The sequence below is a fragment of the Peromyscus leucopus genome, chromosome 4 (assembly GCF_004664715.2).
Source record: "Peromyscus leucopus breed LL Stock chromosome 4, UCI_PerLeu_2.1, whole genome shotgun sequence".
In the NCBI taxonomy this organism is placed as follows: Eukaryota; Metazoa; Chordata; class Mammalia; order Rodentia; family Cricetidae; genus Peromyscus; species Peromyscus leucopus.
Genome location: NC_051066.1, coordinates 101111521 through 101137730, shown reverse-complemented (window position 1 = coordinate 101137730; position 26210 = coordinate 101111521). Strand labels below are relative to the sequence as shown.

General features: G+C 41.4%; 2 protein-coding genes across 3 annotated transcripts in view; both read right to left on the bottom strand.

The window, feature by feature from the left end:
* The window catches only part of Slc12a1 (solute carrier family 12 member 1), an 88020-nt gene extending 77965 nt beyond the window's left edge, over positions 1-10055 (bottom strand). Inside the window, exons 1-2 of the mRNA XM_028858266.2 lie at positions 9960-10055; positions 8251-8854 (exon numbers count right to left, since the gene is read on the bottom strand). Of these exons, the coding sequence (XP_028714099.1) occupies positions 8251-8658 (408 nt within the window). The 5' untranslated portion in view covers positions 8659-8854; positions 9960-10055. The remainder of the gene's footprint in view (positions 1-8250; positions 8855-9959) is intronic.
* A 5749-nt stretch (positions 10056-15804) lies between these two features.
* Ctxn2 (cortexin 2) lies at positions 15805-25740 on the bottom strand. 2 transcript variants are annotated; one of them, XM_028858276.2, is made up of 2 exons: positions 25048-25740; positions 15805-16223 (listed from the first exon to the last, which is right to left on the bottom strand). In XM_028858276.2, the coding sequence occupies exon 2, from the start codon at positions 16164-16166 to the stop codon at positions 15921-15923; it is 246 nt and encodes an 81-aa protein (XP_028714109.1). In that variant the 5' UTR covers positions 16167-16223; positions 25048-25740; the 3' UTR covers positions 15805-15920. The 2 variants fall into 2 exon arrangements, with proteins under 2 accessions (XP_028714109.1, XP_028714110.1); XM_028858277.2 differs by lacking the exon at positions 25048-25740 and adding an exon at positions 24700-25006.
* Between the last annotated feature and the right edge of the window lie 470 nt (positions 25741-26210).

Sequence of the window (26210 nt, the reverse complement as noted above, 5' to 3'; positions counted from 1 at the left end):
CTCTTTTCAAATTAATATTTAGATAAGAACACAATCTCTCCCCTCACTCCCTCTCTGACAATACTTAACTCTGTTAAAATAGTTTCTTAATAAACTACAACTTTGCTTAAAAATAAGTTAAGTAATGACAATAAACTGTTCATGCAAAGTCTTTAAGAGGGGCAAATGGTAAAATCCGTAGAAGTGTTTTTTTTTTTTCTGTACTCGCAAACAGCAACTTCTGGCAGTCTACAAGAGGCTAAAGGCATTGCGTGACTGCAAGAGTACTCATCCCATATCGGAACTCTCATTAATTTTATTTATTTATTTATTTTATATGTACAGATGTTTGCCCACATGCACATCTGCATACCATGTGTGTGCTTGGTATGTACAGAGGCCAGAATAGACCTCAGATCCCTTGGCGTTGGAGTTATGGATGGTTGTGAGCCACCTTGTGGGTACAGGAACCGGAACACAGGTCCTCTGCAGAAGCAAAAAAATGCCCTAAACAGCTAAGCTTCTTAACATAAATTTCTTTTTCATTGTCTAAAATGTGAGACAGGTTTCTTATTAGCTTTGCCCTTTCTGGAACTACTTGGTAGCCAGCTGCTCGAACTCACAGAGATCCGCCTGCCTCTGCCTTCCAAGTGCTTGGATTAAAGGCGTGCGCCACCACCGCCAGGCATAATTTTTTGTTTTGTTTTCAATAGACCCCGATCTCCTCCCTCCACTCCTCCTAGTCCTCTTTCCCTCCACCTCCCCTCTCTCCCAGATCCACTGCTCCTCCATTTCCCTTCAGAAAAGAGCAGGCCTCCAGAGATACCAGCCAAACACAGCATAACAATATACAGTAACACTAGGCACAAACCCTCACATCAAGGCTGGATGAGACAACCCAGCAGGAGGAAAAGGGTCCCAAGAGCAGGCAAAAGAGTCAGAGATACCCCCACTCCCATGGTATGAGTCCCACAAAAACACCAAGGTGAGCAGCCATGATGTATATGCAGAGGATGGGACCTGGCTAGGCCCTCTGCATGCGGGAGGCAGTTGTGTAGCTTTGTCTGTGCGAAGGGCCCCTGGCAGTGGGATTACGATCTATCCTTGGTGCATGAGCCGGCTTTCTGAGCCCATTACCTATGATGGGACACCTTGCTCAGCCTTGATGCAGGGGGCAGGGGCTTGGTCCTGCCTCAAGTGAATGTACACGGCTTTGCTGACCCCCCATGGGAGGCCTTACCCTTTTGGAGGAGGGGATGAGGGTTGGGAGAGGCTGAGGGGGAGTGGAAGGAGGGATAAGAGGGGGCTTTCTGGTTGGTATGTAAAATAAATTTAAAAATTTCTTAAATAAAAATATGCAAAGGACCTAGTGCAGACTATGACTACCACTTCAGTCTCTGTGAGCCCCTATGAAGCCTGGTTAGTTGATTCTGTGGGACTTGTTCTCCTGGTACCTCGACCCCATTGGCTCCTACAGTCCTTCCTTTTCTGCTTTCAGCTCAGGAAAAATTTCCTATGGATTCATATCTCCTTGCTTGGGAAATTTTAGAATGTGCTTGCATTGTGAGGAAAGTAAGAGGTTTCATGACTGACAACCAGTAAGATTTACTCAGTAGAAACAAAAATAACTATGCATAGATAATTTTAAAAAAAATTAGTATACAATTTTATCTCTGTGGACAGTTTTCAAAAACTTCCTTTTAAAAGATCTTTATTTATTTGTATGATAGCCCTTGAATACAATGTGGAGAAAATACATTTATTTCAAATTAAGAATAGCTCTCGGTCTCTAATTTTTCTTCTGCATATACCTGAATAGTTTCAGGTATTTTATTTAGTCTTTTTGTTTCTTACCCACTTTTCATTGCCCCCTTTATGCAGGGTCCATTTAAAAAGGGAGAGGAAGAGGATGAATCTCAAACCAAGTTCTTTTTTTTCCCTTCCCCTTTTTGTTGTATGGAGGGCTGAATCCAGACCGCTTCGCATGCGAGGCCACCATTCCATCATTCTCAGCCCATAGCCAGGGCCTCTTACTACTATTCTATGACAGTAACAAGGAGAAATTGAGCGACAAAGGATGCTGAAAATTACAGTTACAATTTAGTTTTGAGTTACTCAGAGAGTATCTTAATCGTTTTAAAAAGATCTATTTATTTATTTATTTATTCATTTATTATGTATACATTGTTCTGCTGCATGTATGCCCACACACCAGAAGAGGGCACCAGATCTCATTATAGATGGTTGTAAGAATGTAGTTGCTGGGAATTGAACTCAGGACCTCTAGAGGAGCAGCCAGTGCTCTTAACCTCTGAGCCACCTCTCCAGCCTGAGAGTATCTTAATCTTAAGCATCCTCAGTCCCTACTTGCACAGATAATTGAAAGCTGACTTTACATACTCAGGCCAATGTAAAATAAAGGTAAACAAAGTCCAAAGATATTGAGGCTGATCTGGCTGGGCAGAAATGGATCGTGAGCTTTGAACACAGGTCAATCATGTAACTAAGGAATTTCTAATAACTACTTTTGATTTGTTTTGAACTTATTGTTCATGCTAAGGATTGAACCCGGGGTCTAGAGCAGTGGTTCTCGGCCTTCCTAATGCTGCACCCCTTTAATATAGTACCTCATGTTGTGGAGACTCCCAACCAAAAAATTATTTTTGTTGCTACTTCATAACTGTAATCTTGCTACTGTTATGAATTGTAATGTAAATATCTGTGTTTTCCAATGTTTTTAGGTGACCCCTGTGAAAACGTCATTCAACCCCAAAGGTCTCAACCCACAGGTTAAGAATCACTGGTCTAGTTCTTGCTGAGCACATGGTTTGCTATTGAGATTTGCTCTCAGCTCCTAGTAGCTACTATGAAAGAGAAAAATCATCAGATGAAATAGCTTAGGTTTAGATATACATAATCACATTTTAAAATTCTTATAGGAAACTGTATTACAGGTATTTGTAATATAAATGTGTGCTAGCAGTCATGGTCCCTTACTTTGTAGAAGGGCTGGAATTATAAGGAGTTTTTGACTGTGCTTTACTCTTTCCAGCTTGTACAAAATATCACCATTCAAACCTATAGTCAGTGTAAGTATCAGACAGGCTTTATATAAGTATTTTTCATATTAAGTTGTTAAAATCCAATGTTTATTTTACATTGACAACACATCTTGGCTTAGACTAGCCTCATTTTCAGTACTCAGTAGTCATGGGTTATGTATGGGCTAGCTCAACACAGGCCTATGCAGTACAGTAAATTTCTGCATTAGGTACTTTTCACACACCAAGTAAAAAGTGTTTTTCTTTTAATGAATTCTAGACACATAAAGCAGCTAACAGTCACCTGTAGCTTTTACTTTCATTTGTATGTGTTGCGTATAATGTGTATGTGTTTCTGACATGTTTGAATGAGTATAATACGATGTATGCATTTGTGCTGTGTATGATGTGTGTGCATATGTGTACATATGTGCACATATGTGCATATCTGTATGTGTTTGTGTGCAGACATGAATGTGTTAAGGTATGTGTGTGAAGATGAGGATAGGACTGTGGGTGTTGGTCCTTGCCTTCCATCTTGATTGAAACAGGGTTCTTTGGTTGTTTGCTGGTGTGGATGCCAGGCTGACTGGTCCCAGAGCTCCTGGAGAGGCAGTCCCCTGTTTCCACCACTCTCTCTTGCCAGTGGGACACAGCCCTAGGCATCCACACCAAGTCATGCTGCAGGTGCTTCCCAGCTGGGGCCACCTCTCAGTCACAGCTTTTACTTCCTGTGACTGAAAGTTACACTCTTCAAAAGCATGGAAGTTACTGGTGTGCTAATATGATTGTCAGAGGGATTGTCTGGTTAGAGAATTCATTTCTTCAACTTAGTTGGAGAAGTCACCTTTACAATTACCTGTATTCTAGTTAATCACTATTCCCAATGCTGGGGATTGGGTGAGAAAGCCTTAGTCACTTGCCTTTTTAAGATGTGGTTTTGGGAATAAAACCTACGCTTTCTGGTAAAACCTGATGAGAAAAACCTAGGAGATTGCTGTGCTCTCTGATGAACTCCAACGGTGACTGGGACCTTGAGATTTAGAGAATGAGAGCGGTAATAACTACAAATAACAACAACAACAACAACAACAATAAACCAAACAACTCCCCCCAAACCACAATAAAGGAGAATAAAAAAATAAATTGCATATTTAAAAATTTCCATTAAATGATTTTTTTCCCTGATGGATGCATTCCTGATCACAATTTCATGGTTCTTTACTCCATCACTTGGACTTTAGAACACGATACAAAAAGAACATTCTACATGCAGAGTGGAGCAACCACTGTACATGGAAGTTAGTACAGCAATGATTTTCTTTTTTCTATTTTTTTTGGCTGGGATTAAAGGTGTGTGCCACCGTTGCCTGGCCCAGATAATTTTCTTACTTGTTCAAAAGCAGAGCCAATGTAGGGCCGACAACTCTCTTTTCATACATAAATGGACTTGCTAGTATTCTGAAATTTTGAGTATATTTATGTCAAGGGCTGGGGGCCAATGACCTTGAGTATATATTTCCTTTTGTGACTAATGTTTAATAGTAAATTTACAAGAACTGATGCCATTTTCTTGACTCACTGTAATATAAAGGAGCAGAAAGGCTCTCTACCTTATAAACTATGCATGAAACTTAATTTTGTCATGAGATTAACCCAGGGCATGTCCTGCAGTAAGCTACTTTTGCTTTCTTAGGAAGTGAAAATGAGAATACATCCAAGATTTTTTCTTTAAATACTACCTGGATGTAGTTAAATGCAAAATAACCTTTTATGTGGTAAAGCAAATCTTGGTTTCACTCTTTGATAAATGCATCCTTTGTATGCCAGAAGAGTAGCAAGTTCAATGTCTCATCCAAATATTAAAGATGACATGAGTGCTGGTTTGTGGGAACCTCAAGGTTGCTAAGCTCTGCCTAGGGATTCACAGACATCCGGATGCTGCCAATGTCTCAAAGACGAAAAGCTCTGTGATTACATCTTTCCTGTAACTGTTCTTTCTTTCACAATTTGAATTAATTTGCTTGTTTACATTCTGTTTCCATAAGAGATGGTCCTTAACCGTTCAAAATTGCATTTTTAACTTTATAGAATGATCATCCATTTACCAAGATTTCTACTCGTGTATTGCAGATTAGGTGAAGAGAAAATAAAGTGCATTTAAGGAGAAAGGAAGACTTCCAATACTAAAAAATGAATGCAGCTTCAATCACATGCCATCTAAGGGGAACTGAAAACAGAACGCTTTTTATGAAGTAAAATGCAAGATAAATCCTCCTGAGAAGCCAAGTGATCACTGTGCGTTCTTTGATATGGAGAGATCTTCAAGGTCAACTATGTGGTGAAGAGAGCAGAGCACAGAACAATGCAAAAGCCTCGGTCTTATTCCATCTGTTCAAAAAATGATAGACCACACCAAACAGCTTCCAGAGTGCTGTGTCAAAGGCAGCTCCAGCATTTCAGCTGTGTGGCCATTGAGAAGGCATACTGAAAAAGAAACCGTGCTTCCGTTTTTATTTCCTTGCTTAAAGATCTTCATAAGCCAGGGCTTTAGAACGTACCCAGAAGCTACCTTTCTCTTTAGAATATTGGTCCTAAGAGTCACATTCCTCCTACTCAGCTGCAGCCCTTTTCCTTAATGGTGCTGCAGACTGCACTGTTACTAAGCCTTATCATTTGTTTGCTTCATCTTGTTTTAAATTCAAGCTTTAATTCTTAGACGGTGTCTTACAAGGTTGTCCTAGCTGATTTTGATCTCATTCTGTAACCCAAGCAAGCCCCGAACTCTTAATTCTCTACCCCCATTTTACCTATTCGGAAAACCCTCATCATGTAGTTTCTGACTTGGAAATCCTGTCCAGGTATATATAGCTGGGATTGCTGGCCTGAATTACCCACCAGGCCCTGCTTCCAGCTTCTTCTTAATAGGGATTAAGGATTTTTATTTGTTGTAAATTGTGGGGATGGATGAATGTTTAAGTTTTAATAACGAAGGGGGCAGCTTTACAAGTTATGTGTAATGTACAGGATTTGGTAGGGTAGAATTTCATGTCTTTTTCTGGACACTTTTGGTTTTTTTTTACTTCTTCAGACAACGGAAAACTCCTTGTAATGTTGCACTTCTCTTCCTGCTCCTCCCACAGCTTGGAATCCCCCTGCCTTCTGCAGGTCTACTGTTGCCTTTCCTTCCCCTTGCCTGTGCCCTGCCTTTCCTCCTTCCTCCCCACCTCATTCAGAGAAGGAAACTGACAGCAGCTTGTCTAGGGTTTCAAATTACCATCCTTAAAAAAAAATCTCCGTAGAAGCTGATACTGTGTCTGATGCTTTTTTTTTTTTAAATTAAAACACCAGATATCTCAGATAAAGCCTAAAGTTAGCAGATTGCCACAGATACAGCACAGAGGACAGAGGAGGAAGTTTGTGGGGTGAGGGTATAAGAGGGCAGAGTGGGAGCATGGGGTCTTCCTCTGGAAGTACTAGTATTGAGTTGGGTCCTATGCAGCGCTGAGAGTAAATTTTGGAGATGTTTTTCCTCTGGGAAGTAGGTGAGAAGAAACTAAAGGAAGAGCTATTGCCCTTTCCAGATTCATTCCTAAGAGAACCCATCCTGAGTGGGAGGTTGGGGATGATGGGAGACTGTAACTTTTTCTTTCTTTCTCTTCTTTCTTTCTTTCTTTCTTTCTTTCTTTCTTTCTTTCTTTCTTTCTTTCTTTCTTTCTTTCTTTCTTTCTTTCTTCCTTCCTTCCTTCCTTTCTATCTTTCTTCTCTTGCTCTCTCTGTCTCTGTCTCTCTGTCTCTCTGTCTCTCTCTCTCTCTCTCTCTCTCTGTCTCTCTCTCTCTCTCTCTCTCTCTCTGTCTCTCTCTTCCTCAAGACCAAGTTTTTCTGTGTAGCCTTGGCTATCCAGGAACTCACTCTGTAAACCAGGCTGGCATCAGACTTAGAGATCCTCCAGCCTCAGCTTCCAGAATGTTGAAGTTACAGGTCTGAGCCACCCTGCCCAGCTTGTTTAATTTTTAAGAACCAGCATTAATAAATGAATGATTATGAAATAAACTGTACATTCTTTGTTTTCCTGAAAGCTTGGGCATGAGTAAATAAACAATATTTGAATATGTAATATCCAATTCTCTTCCTAGAGTGTGTAACCATGTTCCAAAAAGTGATATTCACAGGTGGGGAGATGGCTCAGGTGGTAAGGCACTTGCTGGTGAGTGTGAGGGCCTGAGCTTGAATCTCCACACTCATGTACATAGGCTGGTATGCTCTCCCACCTGTAATTTCAGCACTGAGGAGCTTGAGACAGGGGATCTCCAGGGGAAGCTAACTGGACCACCTGAATCATCAAACTCTGGGTTCAAGCCAGAGCTCAAAACATAAGGTGGAGACATCGAGGAACATGCCCAGCATCACCCTCAGACTTCCATATAGAGCTGCATTCACATGTTCAAGCACATACAAGGAGGCACACATGCACAGCTCCATGCAAAGAAACAAACCAACCAACCAGTGATGTTCGTTATGCGCTGACAGAAAGGCAGGGGGATAGTCGGTCAACAAATCTTAGAGGGAGCCACAGAAGAAATCGAAGCTTCTAAATGATGAGTACAACATTAGAGTCTTCCAGAGACTTTGAAACCCTTGTGCATTCTTTAGGAGATCTGGCCACTGTGCTTCTGAGCTTAAATTAGTAGAGCCAGGAGGCTCAGGCAAAGGTATGAAGAGGATGAACACAAGGCTGAGTCTTATGCACTTCTGTTCTTTCTTTAAAGAATACAAAAAGTAGTCATCACTCAGCCTCAGCTACCAGAGTAGCTGTGTCTCAAGGCCACACCACGGCTGCACCGCAGGCTGGCTCCCACAATATGAACTACGAAAGCACAACGGTTTGTTTAAGACTGGAGTGGAGTTGTTAGCACAAAGGTGACTCTGAGGTGGAAGCAGCTTAGGATTCAGTGTGGCGTGTTCAGCCGTGTGGGACTTGAGCCACCCTACTGCAAACACCAGAGGACTCTTTGCCTTATTTTCCAAGCTCAGTCGGCACTTCTCTCCCAAGTCAGTAAAGATTTGTGAAGCCCCTGTCCATTTTCTGTTTCTTGGAAACAGGAGACAGCTGTGGAAGGAAGATGGATGGCATGGACCAGCCCTCTTCATGTGACCCCTGCATGTGCAGTGTTGTTACCCCGAGCGAACGGCGCGCGGAAGGACACTCACCAGGCCCTTCCGGCTTACCTTGGCCAGCTGCTCGTGGATCTCCAGCAGGCTGGGCCGGTTGACCTTGGGCCCGCTCACGCTGCCGGTGTTGCGGTAGTACTCAATCTTGGGGACAGCGTCCATGGTGTTGTGGCCAAAGGTTTGTAGGTAGTACGTGTTTGTGTGGGAGTCGTAGGCATGAAATGTGGTGTCTGTTTTAGCAGAGTCTCCATTTTGGAGGAAATTGTCATAGCACTCCTGATTCCCAGGCCTGAAGCTGATTCTCAGTCTGTTTTGGGCTTCGTCTCCGAAAGAGGTCTCTTCGTAGTGTGGGGGGTCTGCGCCGTCACTCATGGCTGCACCGCTGCCATGGCCCTCGTTTATAACATGCACTTGAAAACGACTAGTGCTGCTGGGCACTGAGTTGGAAGGAGTGTTCACTGACATCTTCTAGAATCTACTTTGGAACTAACTTTTATGTTTATTTATTTTTTAAAAATCTCTATATTACTGTTTGAAAACAGACAATAATGTGGTTACAATACACAGCATTTGGCTTTGGTTCTAGATGACTCAATAATTAGACATCTGCTGTAACGTTGGTGTATTCTCTCCCATTTAACCTTCAGAATGATCTTCAAAGCTGTTATTAAGAGAGAAAATTAAATTTGTTCCAGGCTATACATACAAACATATTTAAGAAGGGCTGCGGTTTAAGGTATATTTATCTCTTTATTTAAATTTGTTTCACTAAGAATTACCTGTCTGGGAATCCTTGCTACCTGAGCAACGAAATCCTAACAAATAACCAGGGACTGGTTTCTGCAAACAGAAATTCCAATGAAGTCACTAGCATGTGACTGTTTGTCTTGTCTGCTCGGAAGGCACTGGGACTTTTAGAAAGCATGTTAGTACTGGGGACAGTAGGGGAGTCCGTGGGCCATCTAAATGCCGGGGTTGCAAAGTATTTAATGTTGATAGCATTATACACTGTCTGATACATAAACCAGGAAACCTGAAAACCTTGAAAAGTGTATTTTGCTAGTTACAAAAACCCACTCATCATCAACGATAAATTTGTCTCAGAAAAACTTTCATATGTGTAACAAGTAAAAAGTTACATTTTAGAATGTGCAAATTAAAAGAAAAAAGAAGTCTGTCAAGAGGATGAAATTTTAGAATTCTTAGTAGCCTTTGAAACATTTCATTTGCTCACATATTTGTGCTTTTTTCACAAATAGTATTATGTAAACCTTAAAAAATGAGTGTTTGGGATATGAAAATAAATTATAGCCCTCAGTAAAGACCTATATTCTACTTGATCCTTTTAAAGAAATATTTTGTGAGTTCAATAGACCCAGTAATTTTCCCAACTCTACAGCGATGTGCCAGTCTTAAATACTGTCTTTGGAGTGATATTTCTTGGTAGGTACCTTAAATTTTGATTTTTTTTCAAAGAAAGTTAGAAAAAAATGAGAACAATATAAACAAAAACTCAACTCTTGTGCAGTGATTTAAGGCATTTCCTCGAATTAAAAAAAAAAAAAAACAAACAAACCACAAAACCCAAACACACATAACTTAAACTCTTAAATAACCTTCCCTGGTGAAATTACCAGTGAAGCCTGCATCTCTCAGCTTTTTAGAACATTTAACACCTCACAGTCCCTGACGTCTTTAGTCCAGTCCTCAGAGTCTGCTTTTTGACATGGTATGAAGTCAGGATTTTGCCCAGCCCAGACACTTACCTCACTATCCAGCAGCCTTCTTCTGAGGAGTGTGACCCACTTTAGCACGGCACGGGCATATATGGAGCCTTAGCTTTCAGCCCACAACCTTAGGCTCCTTCTCATTGGTTAAAAACTTCTTGAAAGAGATGACTTCTCAGTCATTGGCCTGGAATAGTGGGAGAAGCCCTGCCAGTCATTAGCCCTGGGGAACCGTAAGTACCACATCAACTAGTAACCAGTAGTAAATCATTAATCCTTTTAGACAGTAAACAAAATAAGGTTTCTTTAATTCACAGATTGCTCAAGAGCAAATCCTTCAAAAATATTGCTTCAGTGGTTTGGGACTAGATAAATTTAGTCCCACACTCTGGCTTTCTTTCTCTGTCCCTGTCTGTGTCTGTCTTTGTCTCTGCCTCTTTTTCTTGCAATAAGAATTGAACCCAGGACCTCACACGTGCTAACTAAGTACTCTACCATTGAGCTCTCCCACCCCATTCCTAAACGTTTTATTTTGAGACAGAATCTTATTAATTGTCTAGGTTGGTCCTGAGTTTACTCTGTACTCAGAGTGGTCTTGAACTTGCCATCCTCCTGCTTCAGCCTCCCAAGTAGCTGGAAGTAGGCCTTTGCTCCCAGGCCTAGTTCATCATTTATTTTTTGATAAGACCCAGTGACCTTATATTGCTCAGCATAGGAACCAAAATACTAACCTCAAGAGATGGTCCCAATGTTTTGTGACTAGGAAATGGTACCTGAAATCATTTTAGCTTACTAACTTTGCCTCTTCTCTGCATAGGAAGCGAGCAGATTGAGAATAGCATCAGTGAGTTATTGAAAAGATTTCTGCCTAGTGAGATAACTACTTTAAGCTGCTCAAATCAAACTGGATACACTTCCCAGTGGTTGGGTACACTTCCCAGGGGCTGGGTACATTTCCCAGGGTCTGGGTACACTTCCCAGGGGCTGAGTACATTTCCCAGGGTCTGGGTATACTTCTCAGGGGCTAGGTACACTTCCCATGGGTTGGATACACTTGCCAGGGGCTGGGTACACTTCCCAGGGGCTGGGGTACACTTCCCTGTGGCTTGGTACACTTCCCAAGGGCTGGGTACACTTGCCAGTGGCTGGGTACACTTGCCAGGGGCTGGGTACACTTCCCAGGGGCTGGGTACACTTCCCAGTGGTGCTACTGCATGGCTTTTCTGTCTCCCATGGAAGATCAGTTTTTAATCACATCTAGTATTTTAGTTTCCTCAAAAGAAGTTTCTGCTCCCATCTGTGAGTTGGTGATTAAGACAACACATGCAATTCCTCCATGCAGGTTCTGTCACTGGTTTTCAATCAGGATGACTGAATGAGTCCTCTTTGTGTCTAATAAGATTCTATCCAAGTGATTTCCAGTTGCCTGGGTGGCTCTGCTATGGTGTGATGTAGTGGGTAAGTGTGAGCTGTGAGTGAGGAATGCTCGATTTTAATTCTGGTTCTGTCACTTCCAAATTCAGGAGACTCATTCACTGTGTGTGCTTTCATGTTCTCATATGCCAATGTGGATGATCACAATAATGGCATGTAGCTTGCTGAGTTGTTGTGAGGATTAAATGAGCTAATGCATGTTTATGTTTTAACAGTACCGGTTTGTCTATAGTCCTTGCTTGTACTACTTTATTAATATTTATTATCGGTTTGTGATTTATTTATTTTTTTACTTACACCGGTGATTCTGAGACCAGCCATTAAAGACAGAAATAGGAATCCTTCCTATTAAGATGAAGGAAAAGGTAAGTTGATAACCAGCCACAGGATTGTACAAGGGACATGCAGATGCCAAAGGAAAGCCCCTTCAATGCTCTTAGCCAGGTAAATGCCATGGTACTCAGTCAGGCTAATGTCTATTGGAAGTAGTATCAGAAGGTTCTTTCAAAAGCAGAACTACAAAGAGATAGCTGTAACTCAATCTCCTCTCTCTTTTTCTGTTTTTACAATTACTTATTTCTGTGTAGGTGGGTGAGTGCACATGCCATGTGGTGTACCTAGAGATCAGAGGACAGCATCAGCAAGTCGGGTCTCTTTTTCCTCTATGTCTGTCCCAGGCTTCGAACTCAAGTGCCAGGCCTGGCAGCACGTGTCTTTACCCCCTGAGCCATCTTCTCAGCCCTAATTTTCTCATAAGGATGACTTTAATAGAGTAGAATTGTTTACTCAGTGAGGGGTGGAACCCCTCATGTAGAAGAAGGACATTCAGCATGGGAAGTTGTCAGATGTCAGATCCAGCTGGGCAGGGTGGTGGTGGTGGTGGTGGTGGTGGTGCTGCTGCTGCTGCTGCTGCTGCTGCTGGGCTACTGACTTAATAGGTCAGTAGACTGCTGAGATGACGACCCCAAACAAGTTCCGTTCTCTCTACCAGGATGATTGACAGCCCCCACTTGCCTTTGGAACTACCTTCTTCGTTCTTCAATCTTCTTCCTTTAGCAGAGGCTGAGTGCCTCAGAAGCCAGCCTCTTTTTCTTGTTCTGTGCTTGTCTGACTTCAGTGTGTATGAATTAGTTTCAGTCTCAGTCTTCCATCAAGCAGACATTTTCATTTGAGGCTGTTATCTCTAACTGGGAAACGATGGCCTTTGTCCTTTAGTAAGGGGATTGAGACCTTCTAGAGAGGCTGACAGATGTTTAGGGGTTATGGATGAAGTGACACCATCCATAAAGTCAACCTTGGATGGCGAGCTTAATTTAAGCCTTTGAGGCAGGCGGCTCAGGGACCAGAACACGTTGTCTGGAGTACAGGTGCTACCTTTCTTCCTGTTCTCCCTAACATGTTCTTGGATGTGGTAATAGGAGCTGATCTGGGTATGATATCAGTCATCTATTTGTAAACACATACTAACATTTCTTGAAGTTTCCATATTGTATTCCAACTCTAACCAGCCTTTTATAGTTATCACTTCTTGCTCTGAAGATACAGATGGTGATGACCATTCTTCTACCCCCATCTTCACAAAGGACTAAGATGCACAAATAAAATAAAAATAAAAGCCACAGGACAAACACTGTCAGTGTGTTCTCTTTTTAGTGAGACTGGGGATGGTAGTATGCTGGGAGTTGATGCCCTGAAATGGTGGTACATTCTTTATGAATGTGTTGTGCCTTCCTTCCTTCCTTCCTTCCTTCCTTCCTTCCTTCCTTCCTTCCTTCCTTCCTTCCTTCCTCCCTCCTCCCTCCCTCCCTCCCTCCCTCCCTCCCTCCCTTCCTTTCTTTCATCCTTCCTTCTTCTTTTTCCTCCTTCCTTCCTTTCTTTTCTTGTTTTGAAATAAAAATCTGATCTTGTAAAATGAAAAGTCTTGGTGAATGTTGTCTCTGGGGCAAATGGAACCTTTTGTCTGCAAGTTGGTCACGAATCTTAGGGAGCACTATGGAAGCCCATGCCACAAAGACGATGCCTGGTATTCAGGCACAGGTGCCTTCCAAGAGGTCAGCTGAGCTCAGTTTACTGAGTTATTCTCGGGCCAGATTACCAATTGGATGTGAGGTGTTCTTGTACCACCCGGGGCACCATGAGCCTCTTTGATGTGCAGGGTTCACACAGAAGAACCACAGCCAACACAAATGTTTTATAAATCCACTAGGAGAACAAACAAACAGCAACAAAAATTTCTATCAAGAATCTCTCTGTGCCTGCTGTTTTGGAATGCCACAGACCTGAGCAGCTGTCTTGGTAAACGTTGTAGAGGCCAGGGTGCTGGCTCAGTGGGAAAGGTGCCCGCCTTGCAAGCAAAGGCACCTGAGTTCAGATTTCCAGCACCCATGTAAACTCAGGTGTGGCAGAGGCATGTGTAACCCAGTGCTGGGTTGGAGTGGTGTGGAGACAGATGGAGAGCATGGTATTTTTTTTACGTGTTCTGTGTTTTTCTAAGTGCTTTTCTATTTCTTATGTCTCCATCCTCTTGCGAGCATCCTTGAGAGACACAGGATAGGCTTCTCATCCTAGTTTCACAGATGTGGAAGACTGTCTGCCCTGAGGTCACTTTGTAGGTTATGAAGCGAGATGAAACTAGTTGCTAGGTGAGCCAACATCAGAATCCTGACTCCTGATCTGGAAAATGTGCAACTCTTCAAACCTCACTTTGGCTCTCTGGTTTTTCAGGGACATGTGTGGCATATTTAGGCTGCTAGAGTTAAAATGGCCATTCAAGTCCTCTGGTTATCTCTCCCCTGAAGTCCACAGAGATTAGACCACTGGCTCGGGTGGTATGGCTCCGGTGGTGGCAGCACTGGCTGTTGGGACTTCTTGCCTCAGTACAATCGTCCCTCCTACTGGGTGATGCTGGAACTCTCTAGTGCTAGCCATGAAGGAGGGTGATGCAGTCAGTGTCCATGTGAGGCAGGACTGGCAGGCACTCTAGACTACAGCATTTTACCACAGGAGAGTCTTCAAGCCCTAGAGGAATGCTGGGAATTCTGAGAACCTTCACATTTCTGCAGAGTTGGCAGGTCTGGGTGTTAGTTTTCTGAATGTGTTCCACTGCGAACTTTCTGACCTATGATCCCTGTTTAAGAAATACTATTCTTTCTTTTGGTGGTCCAACGGCCTTTGAGCCTAAGTGTTGTGGAGCAATTTCTTCTGAGATAAGGCTTCATCTTGGAGGGAAATTCCTTAAGACATGGAATGTTCTAAGGAGAGGGAAAACATTCCATCCTTCAGGGAAGCTTGCTAAGTTTAGGGAATAAACAACCCAAAGGCTTCAGAAAGTCTCTGAAACTGACCAGATACCCTAGTTCTCTCCTTCCCCGACCACACAGAAGCAATGAGGACTACCGAGAGGCACTCTCAGACAAGCTGATCTTCCTGGAAGAGGCTCAGACCATGTGAGCTGCCTTCCAAAGGCTGTTGCGGGAATCTTACAAAGTTCTTATTAATAAGATCAAACCTGGACCAGGTATTGGGGTGAATTCTGGAAGATCAGAGAGACAGAACAAACCACAGCTAACCTCACCTGGCCAACTTCTCAGCTGGTCTTGTTTCCTCAGACTGGATGCTTCTGTGTCCTCATCCCAATGGCTCTCAGCCGAACTGCTGCTCGAAAGCCTGAAGCTTAACCAGCTAAAAGCTTAACCAGCCAAATGCTTCTAGTTTCTGGTCCTCACACCTTATATACATTTCTGCTTTCTACCATCACTCCCTGGGATTAAAGGCTTGCTTTCTGGGATTAAAGGCATGTGTCACCATGCCTGGCCATTTCCAATGTGGCCTTGAACTCACAGAGATCCAGAGGGATTTCTACCTCTGCTGTGCTAGGATTAAAGGTGTGAGTGCCACCATTTTCTAGCCTTTGTATCTAGTAGCTGTTCTGTCTCTGACCCCAGATAAGTTTATTAGGGTGCACAATATTTTGGGGAACACAATACCACCACAAGAGGCACTCTCCACCCTGTGGAGCTGTATGCGGGCTGTGCCCCAAGCTCACCCATGTTGAGGTGGACCTTTGGTAATGAAGCTGTTGTTGAGTCATTTCTGCTCATGTAAGTAATCTTTCACCCATATTCCTGTAGGTAACCCATTCTATCAATGGTTCTCTATCTGGGGTGAATAGACATGTGCTCATGTCTCCCTAAGAATAATGTCACACAACACAGGATTCACTAAAGCTATGTTGTGGTCCTGGTATGGGACAAGAAGAGTCTTGCTTTGTGGAAGCCCCCAGCTAACTCATCCGTATACAGAAAGGAGCAGACAGCAAGGGCAGGTATTAGAGGAGGGAATAAGGTGGCAGAGGTCACACTTCTGCTCTCTGCATGGAAACCTCCACTGAGGGAGACCAGAAAAACATGAGATTTTACACAGCATGGTGGATAAATCAATCACAGATGTTTATTGAATTTTGTGAATGAAATGATCCTCTCTGCAGCAGCACAGTCAGGCTAATTACAAATGTGTCTAACATGTGTCCCAATGGCAACTGGAAAAGGCTTGAAGCTGGAACCGCCATCAGGCAAGCGCATACTCAAAGGTCCCTTTATCAAACTCTTCGACTTCGTCTTCCCACGTAGAAGAGGGCATGCTGCTATATGGGTCTAAGAGAATCTTGAAGCATCTGATGATAAGGAGCCCCAGGAAAATGCACAGGATGCCCACAAAGGCAAAGCCAGTCTTTTGCTCCAGCGTCAGGGAGAATGCAGAGACTTCGTTGACACTCATCTTAGCTGAAGAATTGCTGCAGTAGGTGCTACTCATCGTTCACTGGTGCATCGTGGTGGCTCTTGGGAGTTCCTGCAGGAGTCAGTTCTCCGCCTAGGTACAGAATGGACCCGGTTTAGTTTCATTCTTGTGTGGCATTGGGCAAGAAATTATAAAAGCAGGTATTTTCAAGTCCTCTTAAATCATCAAGTATATCTGAAGACATCAGATACAGATCAGAATGAAATTGGCACTGGAGATGTTTATTCCATTGTAGTAGTGCAGAGTGGTTTATGGACACAGAAATCCATGCCTGCACAGTGCCATAGAAAGCCAAGCATGAAAATGATAGTTGCACGATTAACTCTCAATGCCTTTGGTTTGCTGGGAGGTAGTTAGTTGTCCCTGCTTCTTTGATCTGAATTTTCACTGCATTTTTGCATGTGAATATCATAGCATAAATAAAAAGTCTATAAGCTGTCCTTGTTGTTCAAAGTCCCAGCTTCAAGGTCTCTCTCTCCAGGGCCATTTTGTCTATTCTTTAAAAAGCTATGACATACTCTTTGTTTCAACTCTTGTTTTCATAGCTGCATGCTTTGAGCATCTTCTCCATTACATGTGGCCCCATTATAGGAAAGCCCTTTCACAGGAGTCACCCAAGACCACTGGAAATATCAGATATTTGCATTATGATTCATAACAGTAGCAAATTTATAGTTATGAAGTAGCAATGAAAAAAATTTTATGCTTGGGGTCAACACAACATGAGGAACTGTATTAAAGAGTTGCAGCATTAGGAAGGTTGAGAATCACTGCCTTAAACAAATATAAAATCAAGTAAAGTTGTGTGTTCTCTGTAATCCAGCTAACTTTAAGACAACTCCCAGGTCTTCCTAGCCAGATTCTCATTCCTTTACCCCTATCTACGATTGATATTCTAAAACTACAGCTAAAATGTTAAGAAAGTTGACTTTAACTAAAACGGAGCTCCTTTTCCATTTCAGAAAGCAGCTGAAGGCGCTGGAAAGATGGCTCAATGGTTAAGAGCACTTGTTCTTGCAGAGAATGGAAGTTCGATTCCCAGCACACACATATTGGCTCACAAATGTCTATAACTCCAGTTTCAGGGCATCTGACTCCCTTTTCTGGCCTCCAGGCATACACATGGTGCGCAGACATATAGGTGTGAAAAACACTCATACACATAAAATAAAAATTAAAAAAGAACCCACTGAGATAGAACAAGGGATAGGTGGGAATGCGTGGAGAGAGTAATAAGGCTTATAACTTTCAAACTTAAAAACACAGTGATAATCAGTTTTTATGAAGGTTTATGTTACAAAAAGAGCCCTGTCTTCAAACTACCAGTGACAGAAATACTCCCTACTTCTGGCATGTTGGTTGGTTGACTTTTTGTTCAGTAAAAGGGAAAAACATTTTTAAATCCCTTTGTGGAGCACCTTTCTACAAGTTGTTTTTAAGTGTTCTAGCAAATAGAAAGTGTACTTTGCCTTTTTAAAGAGTTATCTTTTTAGGCTTACTTAAGTAACTCAGAGTTATCTTGCCAAAGGCTGAGTTCTTTTGTTATTTATCCTGGAGGAGGCATAGGATGCAGGATTAAATAATACTTTCAGCTTCTGAATTTTTAAAATTTTGTCAAGTTCATGGTCCTTGTAAGCTACATTTAACATTTTCAGGGGTGTCTAGGTAAGAGGAGCCAACAATACTCAGCAGTTAAGAAGGGGTCCTACTCTTGCAGAGTGTCAAAGTTCAGTTCTCAGCTTCCATGTCAAGCAGCAACACATAAACACGGGTAACTCCAGCTCCAAGACACTCCATGCCTTTGCCTCTGAGGGTGGCAGCACCCAGGTACATTTACTCACACGTGTGAATGTAATTTAAGATACTAAAAGTAAACCTCTAAAAACAGAGGGGCCGATAACATTGGTTTACTATCGGGCACTATGGTGTGTCCACAGTGCAGGACCTGACTGCCTGGCCACTGGCAGCATTCCCAGCAGGTGTTATTATCTCCTTTTATGGGTTGCCTCAGCTACAGAGAACTGCCCTACCAAGGGTATGTTTCCTCCTGGGAAGGATGCTATTCAGTGAGGGAGGGAGTGATGTGACTCTGACTGTCTTGACTCCAAGGGGGAAATGCTAAAGAAATAGCCTAGCTCTGGAGTTCTACAGGGTGTCAGCTGAGGTTGTCTTGGGGGCATATCCCAACTCATCTCTGTCTACACCTGCTTCATCCTCCATCCATCTCCAGGTTAGGAGCCCAAGGGCATTTAGACCACTGAACTCTGCCTCCACCAAGTCTGATTACTGCAACAATTTGCTCACAAATTTTAAAATCACCTGAGCAGTTTGAATGATTTGTTCATTTTACCATCATGTAGAAATGGCCCAAGCAGATTAATGTCATAAATTTAGCTAAATGTGGTTGCATATTTACTTTTTTTTCCCCCCGAGACAGGGTTTCTCTGTGTAGCTTTGCACCTTTCTTGGAACTCACTCTGTAGTCCAGGCTGGCCTCGAACTCACAGAGATCTGCCTGCCTTTGCCTACCGAGTGCTGGGATTAAAGGTGTGCACCACCACTGCCTCACTTTTTTTGTTTTGTTTCTTGAGACAGGGTTTCTCTGTGTAGTTTTGGAGCCCATCCTGGAACTTGTTCTGTAGTCCAGGCTGGCCTTGAACTCACAGAGATCTGCCTGCCTCTGCCTCCCAAGTGTTAGGATTAAAGGCATGGGCCACCATGCTCAGCTGCTGTAGTTACATATTTTAAAGACATCATAGAGTAAACATATGCACTGTTTCATAGCTGGTCAGACAAAGACAACCTAATTGCCCTTGGATTAACCTACAAGACTTTGTTATTCTTAGTAGTAAAAACCTACCAATCAGCTAAACAAGCAAACCAACAAAAAGACATTTTCCAGAAGCAGTAATCAAGTATGCAGCTCACATAGTTCTACTAAATGAAGATAAAACCCCTTCCCAGCTAGAGGTACAAAAGCCCCCTTTCCTATACAATTTGTCTAACACATGCCATATAACACTCTGTTCTTAGATTTCTAGACAACGAGTTAATGAATTGATGAAAAAATAACCACTTTCTAAGCTGGCATATCATCTCTATTCAATAAGTATTTGAACTGGAATAAATTAAATATGTTGGCAGATACAATCTTTGAAGACTAAAGTTTTTTTTAATCTATTTTTTTCAATATCCAGAGAGCTTGAAATTTCATTTATTAGTAGTTGACATGAACAAGAGACCTTCCATTTGGTTTCAAAAACTAGCCTTGAAGATAAGCACCGGGATTCAACAGCTCTCCCAGTGTTCCTGCTCTGTCTGGTTAAACTGATGTAGTGCAGCATTCTTAAAAAGACATGAGTTTTCATGTCCAGAGATGGAGAATGTGGATTTTTCCTACTAACTGTGAATTTCCCTTTGTTTTCTCAGGAAACTATATAATAATCATCTTCTGTAGACATTAATCTGTACCAGAAAGTACAGATGTCAATTTTATATTTGATCACTGTGATTTTTTAGCTTAAAATTTCTGGTGTAGTACTCCTTCTTCACCCAATCCTTGGATGTTAGCCTTAGCCAGGAAGGATATTAATGAGATACTTAAAAATCTTCTGAGTGGAGTAGGGATGTGAATGGTGTGTGGATAAAGAACGGCTTACTAAATGAAAAAGGTTACCATGGCAACAAACCTAATTTGTAGCACTCTCTCAATTACTAGAACAAATATGAGAAGAAATGCAGTGCTATTTGAACACATGTTGAAAAGTGACCCAAAACTATCAGGGCAGTGTCAGGAAAGTCTAAAGGGTTGAATGAGTTTAAGACAACATAGAATATTTTCTTAACTTTTTCATTGAAAAAAAAAAAAAGTAAAGACTGACATAAGCCAGCACTTTCCTTGATGAACTTGGTAACAATGTGCCATACTGAGCAGCATGCCTATGTAGAAGAGGCAGACATAATTATTTTAAAGTCATAAATGATGAAGACATGACTTCTTAACCTACTCTGGTTTTTATAGCTTGGAGATATGCTTTCAAAATGACTAACCATGAGAAAGCTTCCAGAGTTATGAGTACAGGCAAACATTCTACCTTTCAAAAGTCGGAAGAGGAAATTATACGTTAGTAATGTGTGACTAATAGACATTTAATAGGTAACGGTTGCCACTGAAGGCTCTGACGGTCACGTGGGTGAGAAGCAAGGCTGTACTGCTCAGCTTTCCATTGTAGGCAAATGTCAAATTGTCAATTTCAAAGAGAAAAGGCTCATTCTGGGTCTCTGCTTTGGCAGTTTGAGCCGTGGTCATGTGAGCCTGATTTTGGTTCTAGAGTGTGGCACAGGAGGGCTCCTCACTTGTGGCTGGAGGGAGGAGGGATTAGGGTCTCACTGTCACTTTCAACATCATCTCTGCAGTGACAGGACTTCTTTGGACAAGATGCACCTCCTCCTACAGGTTTCACTGTCTCCCAACTGCTCTGCAGCTATAACTAGGTGCCAGGATTCACAGACAGGCCTTTGAGGGGAACTTCAGATATCAACAGCTAAATTCATCTTCTTTTGCTTGTTTGCTGTTAACATGATGAACTAGGGAAACAGGACAGCATGGTTTAGTGACTTTGGCAATTCATGGACCTTCCCTTGTACTCTTTGTAAGGGAGATGCGAGATACGCCTGGCTTATAGTGCTTTATGTAGATTCAGTTACTGAGCTATCCTAACAAATACAGGGTTTTTATAATCATGAAGACAGTCTTCAGTGTAGTATCACAAATGTCTAGCCTTACCTACACACTCTTACATGCTTCAGAACAGTGACTAGGTTGAAGACATTTAAGTGATGACTATTAAATTCAGCATAAAACTTGGCTGAAATTATATGTAGTTCTCAGAGTTGAGATTTAAAAGAATCTAATGACTTAAATTCTGAGATGGAACCTGATGTTTCTAACAGAAACATTTACAGAAGTCTTGTGTTTGAGAATGAAGGAGAGAAATACGTTAACTGAAAATGGGGGAGATGTTGCTTGATAATTTTCATGAAATAAATATTAAAATTGAAATTCATCAATAATTCATATAAGTTGAAGACACGAAGTGGTTGCTTGAAAGGCAGAGGCAATCTTAACCTGAATAGGAACAAAGACTCCAGAATGGAAATACCATTATTATGCCCCAGTCAAACACAAATGATTTAATTGATAGTTGTCATCCTTGTATTCAAAATATTTATTGCGCTGTTGTCACATGGTAGTAGATATGGCCTCTTTAGCCTCCAACTAGCAAGGGAGAGGAGCCATGTTCAAAGAAGAAAACAATTCAGTCTTCTACATGAGTAATGAAAAAGAAATCAAACTATGCTCAACATTTACTGCCTTTCTCCTATGCAGTACGTTACACATATTTTATCTCCTCAGCAGCCATATTGGTAAATTTAATTATTTTCTACATATTTAGAAGAAATGGAAAACAATGGTTCATGTAAGCATCAATGAAGGTCTGTATGAATAAGTATGAGTAAGAGAGTGTAAGTTTGAAAGCCACTTATAAAGTTAGGATTTGACACCTGACGGAATGCAATGAGCCGTGAAAAGAGACCCATCAATGATAGCTCCACTCTATTAAGCTTGAACAAATGCAAAACCAACATTTTTCACTAAGCAGAAGGGAGAAAATAAGAAACAGTTTAGATTTACAAAGTAAATGTAGATTTGGGCATTGCCAACTTGCTATTCTCATGTAAAGAGTCAATCCAGATAATTTTGTGCAACACACAGTTCCTAGTGGGGAGAATACTTTAGTTATGATTATCAAGTAAAACTGATATAGATGAATAAATGCAGAATAGAGAGATCACAGTACATAGAAGTATTTACAACTTTCAACTTAAGAGAAGGAGACATATTGAAAGGGAATACTGAAGAAGACAATAGATACATCTAGACATCTATAGTGTTTTCTAGTGTAGACTTGTTCTAGACTGATCCAGGACAATTTTGTTATAAGTTCAGCAAGATGCTGTTTGCTATTACCAGATAGGACTTGAATATAGGAAAAAAAAAACCCACTATCAATAAACCACAATACATACTCCTCTTGCAGAGGGAAAATAAGATCTCCCAGTGGACTTATAAGAAGGACTCAGGATCATGAATAAATCCATAGTAGGAATTAAAAAAAACTAAGAAAGCCAAGATTTCCAGATGGAACATTAAAAAACTGTCTAATTCTGTGGGAATGGAAACTAAGCATGGGCAAGCAAGGACTGAGAGCAGAATTATTTCACCATTATAGAAATTTCTAGAATGTTAATAAATTGAAGGAAATTTTGATATTTGGATGGTAATACAATTTGACAAAACAAGTTTTACTTCCATAAGAGTTAAAGGCTCAGAAGGATAATGTATTCAAATTTGAATCATTCTCAATAAGGACTTAACCAGATATTTGATTTTTTTCAAAGTAAATCTAAGTCAACCCATGTAATGTCTAAATAACTGTAGCTTACAGTTTTAAACAAAAATTGAGTTGAGAAAGGATGATTTTGTTAATACATTAAAAGGAAAAATTTAGATTTTAATGTTCATCTTTAAACCAAGTGCCATATAGGAGAATAATTGGAAAGGAGACGGACAAAGGTCTAAGAGAAGAAGCCTGCTTATTGATGCCAGCTCTGTATAAATAGGTAGATAAACACAAAACAGAAGCATATTAGTCTTCATATCCAAGACATGATGTACTGAGCACTCAAAAACACTGGTATTTGAAGCCTAGCTTTTTCAAATAATTCCCCAAACTTTTCTATATTATTTGACATATAAAATGGATACCGTGCCTCATTTCAATAACAACTAAGTCTTAAATTTTTGAGAATATATCATTAAGTTTTCTGAGCTTTGTGCCTTTCTATTGATGTGGAGTACATTATATAAAATATTACTAATGACAACATCATAAACAGAAGTCTTCAGTTACAACACTGACTACTTCATGATGAATAAGGTCTCAAAAACACTTTCACATAGGGAGTAAGAACAAATTTTTCATTTACCATCACTGGGAGAAATAGGGAAGCAAAGGTTCATTAGTTTCTATAGAACAGATCTTGTAAAGCTTACCTCAGGAGGAAAATAATATTTTAATACCTGAGAAATAGGTTCGCTGAGAAATAAAAAAATGAATGAAATATGAGAAAAATAGAGTACAAAGGAACAAAACTATGAATTGATAAAAAAAAAAGCCCATATGAAAAAAGTAGTTGTGAAAAGAATAAGTGAATTTTAAAAAGAGTTGAATGTAAAGCTGAATCCAGGTAAATTTACTTTAAATGTGATATACCACAAAAATGGATAACATCTTCAACACTGCTCGGCTTAAATATCAGAGTCTCTCCACACAAAGACTGAAGTATTAAAGCGTATTTTTATACTACTTCTGCTACTGACAAAACGCTGCTTGGAACTCCAGGCACTGGGATGAATGATTAGATACTTTGGTAGTGAGCAACCAGATTCAAAGTGTCTCTTTTCTTTCATGGCAAACGTCATGTTTGCTCTGTAAGTCCTGATGAGTCATAGCATTGGGCCATGGCAGGACCTGTAGATATCAAAAGGCCCAATGTTGTGGAGTTGCTTTGTGGCTAACAACAAATAATCGATGATGGTGACCACAACCCCCCTGTGCTCAGTTATTTAAATCATGTCACTGCCGGCAACCCACCAAGGAGGGCATTTTTACAGCTCCTTCTGCATGTAGCCTTTCACATCCATGAGTGAATATGGTAGGCAATGCTTTTTTTCTGTGAACTGTTTACTGATTAGGAGCTATCAAGTTTGCTTTTTCAAAAACAGTTATTAAATGTGCACACAATAACATGCAATTGCAGAAGCCAATAGTAAAATGTAGGCATCTCCTAAAACAACACATGAACCTCCTATGTCTTTATTTTAATCAACAGGTTTATTACCCTCCTGCTTATTTATCTAGTAATAACATCACAAACACCAAATCTGAAATAGTTACAATTGGAGTGCAATAGGATATTCCAGGTAAAGAGTATTTTACGACTAGTCACCAGACAAAAGTCTCTAGTGAGAGGATACTTGTAATTTCATGAAATGAGACATGCAAATTCAAGCTTAAAAAATAATGAGCCCTTCTGTAATAAACAACAGACTCTATATCAAATGCAAAGGTTGTTAAATTCTATTCAAAGAAGGAACAGCAGGAAGCATTATTGAGGCCATATCTGCACAGAGCTATCATTTAGGAATGGATGTGTTGGAATCAAAGGAAATCCTTAAATTACAAACCCAGATGTCTTCATTATGCTGAAGTACATGCATTTTGGTTTCCTAGAGTTCCAGAACCTCAGGATCTTCAGGAATCTACCCCCAGAGCCCCGGAGACGTCAACCTTGAGAGATTTTCTTTAAGAGAATATTTGGGTGGCTCCTCAGACACCCATTCCTTCCAAAGCACTGGTAAGCTCGATCTGGAAATTCTCAACATGTCTCACCAAAGAAGCCTAGACCAGCGTTATTATTCTACCTTGTGTTGGTTCCAGTTGTCTTCTACATATTAAGCTGCAGGAAGCATGGAAACTTCCTACAAGACATCATGGGAGAAGCATCAGCAATCTGTATACACACAACACATTTTCTTTCTTTCTTTTTCTTTTTTGACAGCATCAGCAGCTGCAGAGGCATTCTTTTCTTTTCAGAATTTGAGCACACCAAAACCTACAGACTCTCCCTGCCCCCCACCCAGCTCTCTTGCTTCTGAAATCCAAGAGAATAAGGACACCTTCTCCCCGGGACTAGCGCTGGAACCCTGTTGGTGATTGCTGAGGAAGGGGGAGAAAGTTACTTCGCAGGCAGCAGGGATGGATGGGCTCACCTTCCATGTTTGTTGCCATGGAGATGAATTCCAGCCAGTAGACTTGTTGGTAGGTTTGTCTGTGCTCGCGGATCGGTTCAATGTAAACGGCGTGTTCTGAGGACCTGCGTGGAGTCACAGGACCGTGGGTTGCGCTTTTTCTGGCCTACGTGTATAGATGTCTGTGTCTGGGTGAGAGACAGGACACAGGCAGCCGCGGAAGGACGTGCGCGCGAGTGTTTGCAGGAAAATGTGTGTGCATTTCTCTGATGTGGCAATGTGTAAATATTTGCGCGCAGGTGGATGTGAGAGCAAAGGAGGTGGGACGTGAGATGGGGAAGGGATTCTAACAGCAGCAACAGGGTCTGTTCTTCAGGTTCATTAGAAAGAGCAGAGGCAAGGACTCATTTTCACTCACATCGCACCCTGAAGCTTAGCAATCAGGGTTCGTCACTATTTGAGCTTCCTAGGGTAGTGAGGGTTTAATTAATTCATTGCGAAAATCCTTGCCTCTGCGATTGTCCCCAGCTGTGCCGAAGGCATTTCGCTGTGCGTGAAAACAGCAGGCTCGAGTTGTTAGAAGGCGCTACGTTTTTATATCTCCTTTGACCAGACAAAGGGAAAAAACGGAGTGAAAGGTGTACTGGTTTAACTGAAAACTGATGCGTCACTTAGTCGTTTTAGTGTTCCTTTCCACTACCCACGCCCCTTTCCTCATAAGCCCCACCCCACCCCTTCCCGCAGACGCCTGGAGCTGTCCGCAGTGCTGAAACGCTGAGGCGAACCTTGCTCCTGCAAGAAGACGCCTCACTAGCTGTGACAAAAGCATTAGGTAGAACGGTGCTGGCTTTCTAGAGCGTTGAATATACACACAGCAAACAGACAGCCACGGAAGCAAAGCAGAACACATCAAAGCAACAGACACTTCTGGCCTCATCCCTCCTCGAGGTTTCTCCACATTCAGTTTTAGTATTTCTTGACTGTGACCATATTTTGACTCTATTCCCAGAGCCTACCCTTGGCAAGCACCTGTAGATTCCCTAAAAGCTTAATTGCTCCTCTTATGAGCTATCAAATTGTTAATATTTGTGGAGAATGTAGATACAGAGTTTGGACATTATTATTTCTGTTGTTGTTATTTAGCTGAGACCACCTAGTGTGAGTGTGACCAGATTTAATAATGA